Here is a 12506-nt window from a genome sequence, read left to right on the forward strand (position 1 = left end):
GTCAGGAAGATCCCCTAGAGAAGGAAATGGCAACCACTCCAGTATTCTTGCCTGGAAAATGCCATGAACAGAGGAACCTGGCAGGCTACAGTCCATGGGATCACAAAGAGTCAGACATGACTGAGCAAATTACAGATATTTCTGTATTTTATTTAGACTTAAGTAATTTAACTAAATAACTGGGCTTCCCTAGTAGCTTAGTTGGTAAAGAATCTGCCTGCAATGCAGGAGACCAGGGTTCGATCCCTGGGTCAGGAAGATCCCCCTGGAGAAGGAAATGGCAACCTACTTCAGGACTCTTGCCTGGAGAATTTTCTGTATTTTATTTAGACTACAGTAATTTAACTAAATAATGAACTAAAATAATGAACTTAAAGGGCCCATCGATAATTCCTTATACTGCTATGGTAAACTCCATCTCTTCTAGGACAGTCTATTATCACTGCTGACCATGAGAGAAGTAAACAAGGACAATTTATCTACTATGTGCCAGAGACCCAGCAGCAGCAACCCAAGAGTAAGCAGAAACAGCCTCAACCCATTTCCACAAATTAATGGTTGAATGGGAGGACATATTGTTGTTGTTCAGTCACTAAGTCATGTCCTACTCTTTGTGACCCCATGGATTGTAGCACACCAGGCTCCTCTGTCCTCCACTATCTCCTGAAGTTTCCTCAAATCCATGTCCATTGAGTTGGTGATGTTATCTATTCATCCTCTGCCATCCCCTTCTCCTTTTGACTTCAATCTTCCCGAGCATCAGGGTCTTTTCCAATGAGTCAGCTCTTCACATCAGGTGGCCAAAGTATTGGAGCTTCATTAATCAACCACACAAAGGAATGTGGAATTACAAACTTAAATAAGTGTTAAAGGAAAGAAACATTCTCTGAGAATGTATAGCAAAGAAAGCTGACCTAGACTCAGAGCTTCCTTAAGGAAGATACGGTGAAGCTGAGAACAGAGGGGTGCCCAGGAGTTCAGTTCAGTTCAGTCTCTCAGTCGTGTCCGACTCTTTGCGACCCCATGAATCGCAGCACACCAGGCCTCCCTGTCCATCACCAACTCCCGGAGTTCACTCAGACTCACATCCATCAAGTCAGTGATGCCATCCAGCCATCTCATCCTCTGTCGTCCCTTCTCCTCCTGTTCCCAATCCCTCCCAGCATCAGAGTCTTTTCCAATGAGTCAACTCTTCGCATGAGGTGGCCAAAGTACTGGAGTTTCAGCTTTAGCATCATTCCTTCCAAAGAAATCCCAGGGCTGATCTCCTTCAGAATGGACTGTTGGATCTCCTTGCAGTCCAAGGGACTCTCAAGAGTCTTCTCCAACACCACAGTTCAAAAGCATCAATTCTTCGGTGCTCAGCCTTCTTCACAGTCCAACTCTCACATCCATACATGACCACTAGAAAAACCATAGCCTTGACTAGACGGATCTTTGTTGGCAAAGTAATGTCTCTGCTTTTCAATATGCTATCTAGGTTGGTCATAACTTTTCTTCCAAGGAGTAAGCGTCTTTTAATTTCATGGCTGCAGTCACCATCTGCAGTGATTTTGGAGCCCCCAAAAATAAAGTCTGACACTGTTTCCACTGTTTCCCCACCTATTTCCCATGAAGTGATGGGACCAGATGCCATGATCTTCGTTTTCTGAATGTTGAGCTTCAAGCCAACTTTTTCACTCTCCTCTTTCACTTTCATCAAGAGGCTTTTTAGTTCCTGTTCACTTTCTGCCATAAGGGTGGTGTCATCTGCATAACTGAGGTTATTGATATTTCTCCTGGCAATCTTGATTCCAGCCTGTGCTTCTTCCAGTCCAGCGTTTCTCATGATGTACTCTGCATATAAGTTAAATAAGCAGGGTGACAATATACAGCCTTGATGTACTCCTTTTCCTGTTTGGAACCAGTCTGTTGTTCCATGTCCAGTTCTAACTATTGCTTCCTGACCTGCATATATGTTTCTCAAGAGGCAGGTCAGGTGGTTTGGTATTCCCATCTCTTTCAGAATTTTCCACAGTTTATTGTGATCCACATAGTCAAAGGCTTTGGCATAGTCAATAAAGCAGAAATAGATGTTATTCTGGAACTCTTTTCCTTTTTCCACAATACTCCACGGTTCCTACTTAATCTAGCCTCATCATTGTTCCGCCTCTATTTCCTGCCCTTAGTTCTCCTTCTGATCTTGATCCCATCATGAAAGTCCCCTCCATTCCAGCCACCTCTACATTTACTTTGGGCCTGGAACATTTTCTCTTTGATTTCAACTCAAAGGATTAAGGATAAACCATTCCCTAAATATTCCCATGACATTTTATAAAAACATGGCTGCAAATTCTTCGATATACCTCCTACAGAAAGATAGTTGAATTTCCTCTCTCCGTGAATCTGTGTGGTGCTTGTGGCTGTTTCATCCCCTGAGTATAGTACAAGTGATAATATGTGACTCCTAAGGCCAGGTCATGAAATGACAGCAGCTTCTGCCTTCTTTGTTGGAACATAAGATCTTGGAGCCCTGAGCCACCATGAAGAAGTTTGACTGCCCTGAGGCCACCATCCTGTGATAATGACCTCTCTGTTTGGCATGGGCTTCAGGTAAGCACTCCTATTAGCATCACAGCTTAACCCAGCCTTCAACCCAGGTGCCAGACTTGGGACAAAGAAGCCTTTAGATGACTCCAGGCCCCAACCATTCAAATCTCCCCAACTTAAGCCATGATACTGTGAAGAGATAAACCATCCCTGCTGTCACCTGTCTGATTTCCCAAACTGGAGTATGTGAGCAAAAAAATGATTGCTTTTTTTATGCCACTACATTTGGAGTGGTTTACTACACAGCAACAGACAACTAGAACAAAGGTCTAATTTTTTCCCATTATTTAACATATCACATAAGTTTACTTATTTTGTTTATTGTCTGTCCTTCCCACCATCTCCCATGGGGGTGTAACATTCTCCTATTGGGGTAAAGGTTCATGCTGGCAAGTATTTTGTCTTTTTGTTCACTGCTATATTCCCAGAATCTAGAAATAGGCCCAGCACATTGTAGACATTCTAGAAGTACATAAAATGAACCAGAGTCAAACAGAAGATAGATACACAAAGTTCTATCAGGTAATTACTTTTTAACACAAAATTATTTCTAAACTTTAGGTGGCATAAGGATAGACTTTTCATTAAAAACACAATAGCAAAGTCATGATATGATTTCTATCATAGTCTGAATGGACAAACTAAGTTTGAATTTTTGTTCTGCTCTAAAATCCAGAGTCATAAAATATCTATATTTCTAAGAAATAGGATTGATATATCATATTTACAAATAGATTCTTAGTAAAATCCATTATAATAAGCTTACCAGCCGTGGTACCCAAGCAAGGGCAGTACCTCCTTGCTTGAATTTCATCTGAAGCAAAGGAGTTTTGCCAGCAAAGTCATAGCATCTAATAGAGCCTATAGAAAGATAGTTTTAAAGAAAAGAGTTATATATATATAGTGTGTGTGTGTGTGTGTATATATATATATATGTAACAGCTCTAATTACCATGGTGCACTTTATATCTAAGCACTATAACAAGAAATGTCATAGAAAATCAACTGACATAGTCTTTCTTTACATTAGTTAAAATTTTACATGTATACCCTCAGTCAGGTAATTTATAAACATGAATACATGCTATGCCATTTTATAAAAGGGACTTGAACATCTATGGATTTTGGTATCAGTGGAGTCTTGGCATCAACCCCACCACCACCACAGACACTGAGAGGCAACTGTACTAAAGAGAGCAACTGCTGATTGACTAGGGAGTCAGTTTCACCTTCCACAGTCCACAGAGATTTACCATAAGTCAAGAAGAAAGAAAGGACATGGAAAGAATAGGAAAAGCACTACTGTGGAGAATACCAAGATGAATGGTATTTTCATGAGTAATTTATTGATATAACTTTTATGTCTCACAATAACCAAGGCTGCTATATTCTCGGCCCTTCCTCTCTGCAGAAACTTACCTCATTAGTATCAGGAGGCTTCCCTTTTGGAAAAATTCTCAAATGCCTTAATCAAACACATTTTAAAATGTACTGAAAGTAAAACACAAAAGGCCAGATATGAGTTCTTACTTACAGTCCAAGCCGGTAGTGGCCATGAGGTAAGTGACAGGAGAGACGGCCAAAGCTTCAATGGCTCCAGAATGGAAGGAGAACAGGCATTCTGGGTCTTGGGTCTGATAACAGAGAGATTCTATTAGAGTTCAAAGTCAGGTTAATGTAGAATTAAAGCCAAGTTTAAATAAATGCAAATAGGACTCTGTGTCATGTATGACTTCATCTGAATAGAAATGAGAAAAGGCATTATAAGATAGCATTATAAGATGGCAAGAACGCTGAAGTTCAGAATTAGGAGAAAGAGAATACTGGCTTTACACTTGATAGCTGTGTGATTTGGTACAAGTAACTTTAAATGCCAGTTTCTATTTCCTCATCAGTAAAATGAGATGATGGAAACTGCCTCCCTACAAAACTGAGCAGTTGAGAAGATTATTTGAGACAATATACATTAAAATGTCAAATGTTTATGAAAACTATAAAGCACTATAAAATGTCAGGCATTGTCATTGCCACTTTTCCTGTAAATTTTTTAATGAGATAGAATCTTTTTCATATAAAATTTTTTATGTAAAATCATAACAGGAGAAAGACAGAGAATATAAATTCTTTGGATATGTTGAACAAGTTTTTGATGGGAACAATGATCAAATATGGAGAAAGATAAAGTATCTTAAAGAAGAATAACGACCATTTTACTATGAGAGTTTGAAACAAATGAGAAAAACAGGTAACTTACAATGTTTGAAAAGCTAAGGTCAAGCTTCCATATGGCTCCATTGGAATCCTAAAAAATTAAATACTCAATAATATTTTGTTCACCATTTTGAAATTTTATCAAATTAAAGGATTTTCTTTTTATGATTTAAAGGACCAACAATAGCAACACTTACATATATTTTAAACTGTGATTGAAATTTAATAATAGCAAACACATAATAAAGCAATCTCATAAACCTTGTAGTCAGTTTAACATAGTAAAAATGCTAATTGGTTTTCTGTGTGTAAAATATAGGTCAATTAAATATTAGCTTCCCTGATAGCTCAGTTGGTAAAGAATCCACCTGCAGTGCAGGAGACTCCAGTTCGATTCCTGGCTTGGGAAGATCCACTGGAGAAGGGATAGGCTACCCACTCCAGTATTGTTGGGCTTTGCTTGTGGCTCAGCTGGTAAAGAATCCACCTGCAATGCGGGAGACCTGGGTTCAATACCTTGGTTGGGAAGATCCCCTGGAGAAGGGAAAGGCTATCCACTCCAGTATTCTGGCCTGGAGGATTCCATGGACTGTATAGCCCATGGGGTTGCAAAAAGTCAGACACAACTAAGTGACTTTCACTTCAGTTCACTTCTAAATATCAGAATTCAGGGAACTCTTCATTATACTATCAAGAGCAGTCTTGATAGTTCTGTGGATTTACAGTGACAGTAAACTATAATACTATGTTAATTTTATGTCCAGATAACTTTCAAGAGCAAAGAGAAAATGGTGTTTCTTACCTGAGCCAACCAAAAGTTATTTCCAACTTCATTCATTTTTATCATAGAGAAGAGTCTGACATTCTTATCTACTTGAAGTTCATTAATGGGTTCAATCTCTAGTAATCCAGTCTCATCTATAACATCAGCAGTGTCTATAGTCTCAAAATCCCATATCTTAAAAAATAAGAAAATACCTTAATGAATTAGCAGTTTCTGAATATGTATTTTCTAAGTCAGAATGGATATATATTTTCTATGCCAGGAAACACCCCATTTTTTTCAAGTCATTTCTTATTTCATGAAAATTAATGATGAATAAATATAATTAAAACACCAGACAAAACCTAACCTCTGAGATTGTACTCTGAGAAATAATGAATTATTATAATTTCCTCTTATTTATGGAGATTGGTGAGAAAAAGTCTGTTCTGAATAAGAATTCTAGTTTGCCCAAAGTAAACTTTATTTCAAAGTTTCTATTAGGTCTTTCTGCATATAAAGCGGCTGTAAGGAATAAATGGTTCAGTCATTCACTGAAACATTATGACAAGCCTTGTATTATATCAGACCCGTTGGACCCTAGAAAGGAGACATAGATCTTCTTGCTGAATGATTCAAGAACAATCTTCATTAAGCAGGGGTGGGGGGTGGGAAAGATATAGGTAAATATCTTCATGAGATAATGTTTCTCCTCCTTATCATGGATTTAGACTATACTCTTCAGGTAACGACTGTTGTTCTTAGGATAGAAGACCAAAAGAACACTGGGGAAGAAGGAGGCAGCGCAGTTTTTAATGTGGTAGAGAGACTCGAAGGGACTTTCTCGGGGAAATGCCAAAGCCCAGGCTGGATGGTTCTGCAGGCACATCCTGCTACATCATCCTAGACTCAGCAACTCAGACTTGGGAAGGACTGGTGTTGTCCCATTGAGTACCCTCATGGAGGAGAGTCCCGTATCCTAGGGTCAGACTAACTCCTGGGAGTTGGAGTGGGTTTTTCCTAAAGGGCGAGAGGTAGAGATTTACAATATAAAAGACTGAAGAGTTGAGGGTGGGCTTTGCAGAGGGGAAGCAAGCTTAGAAATTAGTGATGGCCATGAAGGGATCCTCTGTGAAGTATCCAACTTCTCTTGAAGTTTTCCTCCACTTGGTATCTTGATGTATTTGGGGGTGACATATGCTTTGGAAGGATAGTGAATGTATTCTATAACATAATAAAGGACATAAAAGATTCTCAGAGAAATGAGCATAACAGAACAAAATTAAACTTAACAGGGGTTCAAAGAGCCAACGGTAAGAGGACAAACTGTGGAAGACATGGCTCTAATATATTGTCTGAGCCATAAGTAAGCTCAGTAAGTGTCAGAGTAACCTCAGATAGTTGAAAAAAAACAAAAATGGTCTTACTCCTGATAATACCACTTCCTAAGGTCCGTCTAGTCAGGGCTATGGTTTTTCCTGTGGTCATGTATGGACGTGAGAGTTGGACTGTGAAGAAGGCTGAGCGCCGAAGAATTGATGCTTTTGAACTATGGTGTTGGAGAAGACTCTTGAGAGTCCCTTGGACTGCAAGGAGATCCAACCAGTCCATTCTGAAGGAGATCAGCCCTGGGATTTCTTTGGAAGGAATGATGCTAAAGCTGAAACTCCAGTACTTTGGCCACCTCATGCGAAGAGTTGACTCATTGGAAAAGACTCTGATGCTGGGAGGGATTGGGGGCAGGAGGAGAAGGGGACAACAGAGGATGAGATGGCTGGATGGCATCACGGACTTGATGGACATGAGTCTGAGTAAACTCCAGGAGTTGGTGATGGACAGGGAGGCCCGGCGTGCTGTGAGTCACGGGGTCACAAAGAGTCGGACACGACTGAGAGGCTGAACTGAACTGAAAGAATGTCCTGCGAATACTACCTTAAGAATATTTTCTTATGAAAGGCCCCAGAAGAAACACATACTGAGGGGACCACAAAGTAAACCAGAAGACTGCAGGTTGGCCAGCAACAGCAGGGCAACTACACACGGGGGACGGAATAAGAGGTGTGACTACAGCCAGAAAGACCAAGATGCAGAAGCAATGTCCCAGATTAGTCTTGTGGGCAGGGCGGTGTCCACGGGTGAGGACAAGCAAGTTCATTAGTATAGGAGGTAACGGGTGGGCAGCAGCCATTGGCAAACCCCATCAGCTCACCTGTGTATTCCTAATTGGTAAAATCAGTATAAATGAATAAATAAATGTTTGGCCTTATTGTCCCTAGAAAGTGACCCATTTATAATAGGCATTTTGGAAGGACATTGGAGTCCACTGTTAATATTGTGCTAATTCATTTTCTAAAGCTACTATTTCAACAACAGAATCAAAATAACAAAAGGTCCCCTCAGAAAATTTCAGTGGCAAGATATTAATGAATGTTGACTAGAATTTACATAGACAGTTGGATCATAAAGAAGGCTGAGCACCAAAGAATCGATGCTTTCGAACTGTGGTGCTGGAGAAGACTCTTGAGAGTCCCTTGGATTGCAAGGAGATCAAACCAGCCAGTCCTAAAGAAAACCAACCCTGAATATTCACTGGAAGGACTGATGCTGAAGCTATACTACTTTGGCCACCTGATGCAAAGAGCCGACTCATTGGAAAACACCCTGATACTGGGGAAAAGATTGAAGGCCAAAGGAGAAGAGGGTGGCAGAGGATGAGATGGTTAGGCAGCATCACCTTCTCAATGGACATGAGTTTGAGCAAACTCCAGGCAATAGTGGAGGACAGAGGAGCCTAGCATGCCACAGTCCAAGAACATGAATTAGCAACTATAAATCTACCACAAGAGAAGCATTACTTAAAATGAGTTGGCCCTTCTTCAAGTGACCTTTGTGAGAAATAAAAATCTGATAAAACCCATAGGGTCACCTACAAGACTTTGATGCAGGTGCTACTGTTCAAGTTTAGAGAAAACTTACCCTAACACATCCATCTGACCCAATGGTGATGACTTCGCCCTCGTCCAGCATTATCTGGTTAATGGGACCCTGGTGACAAGGCTTGCCTGCAGCTCGACTCAGCTCCACTTTGATGTGGCCTCCTTCCCAAACCAGCATGTTGCCCCATTCTGACCCTGAAAGCACCTGGCAGGTGTGAGGAAAGGACAGAATGTACTTGAGACAGAAAAACATATATATTTGCCTCAAATAGCTAGTGAGAAATGTTTAAAGATTTTTTCCTGGTTATGAAAATAAAATTTTCAATTTTTAAAACAAGAAAATACAGCTAAGAAAATTCACTGCCCCAGAAACAACCACTTATCACAATATGTAGTTTTATATAATGATGTCAGGCAGTATGTTGGTGGTTACATTTTCAAACACATCTGCAGATTTCTTTGTACATCTCTTAAGGACATAACCCAGGAGTGGAACTACTGGGTCAAAATTTAGAGATATGTTTAAAGTTCTTGATAGATGAGAGCGATAATAATCAAATGTTATAAAAGATGTTTGATAAATTGTGAGGCCATTACTGCAAATTATAGCAGAACAATATCCAATTTCAAACAAGGATAATTATCTGGAACCACCTCACATTAATGTGTTTAATCCAGCACATCCCAAAACATGTAGCACCAAACACCAACTCTTAAGATAACTGAACTACTATTACATAGTAAGTAATACTGATTGAATATTGACTCCATGCCAAGCACTGCTTGAGCACTTAACACACATTATTCTTTAATCCTAAAAACCATATGAACTAGGTACATTTATTGAGGATACCATGTGCAGTTGTACAGGTTGGGCACAGTTTTTCTCACTGGCACAAAGAAACCATAGGGCCAATGGAATTCCTATTATTATCCCCCATCCTACAAAGTAAAAAGAAAACGGAAGCATATTAATTACCTTGCCCCAAATTACCCAGGAGTCAGGGTTCTAAACCAGGCACTCAATTAACACTGCCTCAGTAGACATATGCTAGGATAAACAAAGTCAAACAAGTTTCTTTTCTCTAGAATCCCTTGGAAGCTTTAATACAGAAGTGTTCACTGGGAATCACTGTAAGAAATTTTTAGGTACAAAGGAATTTGACCAGGAAAGTATTATCAGGGAGCTTCTGTGTAAAAGAATACTGCATGAAATGTCCTTTGGGGAACTCTGATCTAATTCTTGCCTGTCTGCTCGAGGACTCAGCAGCCCCATGGCCCTCTCACTGAGAGTCACTTATGACCTTACTCAGTCTTTGTTTATTTCTCCAGCCTGCCTATTATCTATTCTATCTGTCGAGCCTCAGCCTACTTGTCTTTCTTTAGACTTGGTTTTTTTCTGTCCAGTAACTAAAGCCACCCAAAGTCACCAAAGTCTATATCACTCATTCCTTTCTGAAATGTCACTCATGTCTAGCTTTCCGTTTCCATTTGTCCTGAGAAGAGTCCAGACTCTCATCATCTCTTCTTGGATAAAAGCAGTATCTTCCTCTGAGCTCATCTCCATGACTCCATTTTCCTAACTTGCTTGGCATTTTGTGGCCAAGCTTATAAATAACTTTTTCCGCTTGTATCTCTGCTCTTCCAATGCTTAATAGTTCCACCTGACTGTTCAAGTCCTCGTACATTAGGAGCCCACCATACTTTTCAATCTAATTTCCCACTCCTTCCCAAGATGAGTGCTTCAAATTAATCCTGTAAATATGTAATATTTACTCTTAACTCTAACTATTTCCTTTTGTGGCTCTCATTTAAAATGACTTTTCTCCCCTACATCTACACAAACTCTACTGAGCCTTTTCAAGATATATCTCAAACCAAGTTTTTAATGATCTTTATCTTAGCCTAATTCTTAGCAGAATTTGAAGCTAGAATGATGTATCATAGGTTTAGATATATAATTAATGATTTGGCCAGCATCCAAGGCTTTTTTATTTCCTCCCATATATCATTATTTCAAATTGATAATTTTCCACTAGGCAATGACTAGACTATTTGGTTTCTCAGAGTAGTATTTGTATATTGGCACTTTCTTATACTTGAGATGATCACAAATACTATATAACCCACATCTCATGTCTCCTGCATTGGCAGGTGGGTTCTTTACCACTAGAACCACCTGGGAAGCCCACAACTCAACCTACTAGGAAGCCAAATACCATATTAATGGAAATTTTATCCTACAGGCAATATGTCTATAAGTTTTATAAGAAGAAAAGACTAAAATGATAGATTAAAATTGCAACATTGTACTGCTATTTTTAAAACGGATAACCAACAACAGCCTACTTTGTTGGAATTCTGTATAGCACATGGAATTCTGCTCAATGTTACATGGCAGCCTAGAGAGAAGGGTAGTTTGGGGGAGAGTGGATACATGTATATGTATGGCTGAGTTTCTTCGCTGTTCACCTGAAACTATCACAACATGTTAATTAACTATACCCCAATACAAAATTAAAAGCTTTTTAAAAAAAACTTTGCAGTGTTGCAGATATCACTATAAAGTGTCTCAATCTTCCTGAATAATAGTGAATGAGTGAGTGAATGATAGTCACTCAGTTGTGTCTGACACTCTGCAATAATCTGGTAATAAAAACAAAAGCTGTAAGACTGTATAACCTTTGACCCAGTAAATCCTCTTGAAGCATCATGGCGAAGAAGACAGGAGGGAGAGAAACACTACAGGCATTGCAAATCCATGACATAATTAAAATTTAAAGTGACAAGTATGTCACTGCATTAATATATGAAAATGCCTGCATACTTTCTATGTACATATAATATTTAGTAAAGACAAAACGATATGTACATGTGGACTAGTTTCACAGAATTAAAACTGATAATCTGAAAAGGCAAAATTAAATGCTCATTATATTTACAATTATCATATCTATTATTGACAATATTGGCAATGCTTTTTAGACTGTATAGCATGCTTTCATGCATGTACATCACTTCATTTCATTAATTTCATTATTGTAGAATAGCCTGTACTCACCTTCCCATCTGGGAGCTCCATGTAACCTTCTATATCAGTAGTAGCTGTTTTGCCAAATCGACCCAGTGAACCCTGAAGTTTGAGGCCAGTGAATGTTAGAGCCATTTGCCAGAACCTGCAAACAATGAGAGATTGAATGTACCCAAAAGAAATCTTACTTTAACTTTAATGTCAACCATTTACATATTTAAAAGTCACATATTAGTTCATTTATCTATTCATTCAGTTCATTTGTTTTAAGCATCAACTACCTGTCAGGCAAAGCTCTAGGCAACATGAATTCAGCATCAAGCAAAATAGTCCAAAAAGAAAAAATTTCCTGCCTTTGTCAATCTTACATTTCAGAGTTGTGTTGTCCTATGCAATAGCCATATGTTTGACTATTTTTATTTAAAGTAATTATATTAAATAAAATTTAAAAATTAGTGTTTTATTCAGACCAACCAGTTTCAAGAATTCAGTAGCTGCACGTGGTCAGTGTCTCTAGACTGACCAGCACAGGACACTCCCACCCTGGAAGAAAGTTCTACTACACAGTACTGCTTTAGAGGATGTAAATATTCTCCAAAAATTCTAATTTACTTGCTGTGTAACTTTGAGTAATTTTCTTGATCACATTGTATCTTCCTTCTTTTACATGTAAAATGAGAATATTATTTACACCAACCTTATGAAATTGTTGAAAAAAAAACTCTTAGAAGAGTGTCTAGTACATAAAATCAATAAATATTAAGTTACTAATATCTTGTTTATAACCTAAACAAATGAATAGTCAGAATGAAGAAAATTATGTTGAAAAAAGAATCTGACCTACCAACTGGATGTAAAATAGATAATGGACAGTATTAACAAGTTAATAACATGAAGCCAAGAGCCTAAACAATCAACATCCTTCTCAGAGGCTGTGGTAGGTCCTTGATCATACGTTTCCATTTCCTCTGCATTT

General features: G+C 38.8%; 1 protein-coding gene across 1 annotated transcript in view; it reads right to left on the bottom strand.

Moving 5' to 3' along the window:
* Positions 1–12506, bottom strand: part of CFAP44 (cilia and flagella associated protein 44) — a 126205-nt gene that overhangs the window by 94312 nt on the left and 19387 nt on the right. The window contains exons 8-13 of the mRNA XM_005674928.3: positions 11561–11675; positions 8540–8704; positions 5603–5758; positions 4844–4891; positions 4124–4223; positions 3356–3450 (exon numbers count right to left, since the gene is read on the bottom strand). Coding sequence (XP_005674985.2) covers positions 3356–3450; positions 4124–4223; positions 4844–4891; positions 5603–5758; positions 8540–8704; positions 11561–11675 — 679 coding nt within the window. The remainder of the gene's footprint in view (positions 1–3355; positions 3451–4123; positions 4224–4843; positions 4892–5602; positions 5759–8539; positions 8705–11560; positions 11676–12506) is intronic.

The sequence above is a fragment of the Capra hircus genome, chromosome 1, assembly GCF_001704415.2.
Source record: "Capra hircus breed San Clemente chromosome 1, ASM170441v1, whole genome shotgun sequence".
Taxonomy (NCBI): Eukaryota; Metazoa; Chordata; class Mammalia; order Artiodactyla; family Bovidae; genus Capra; species Capra hircus.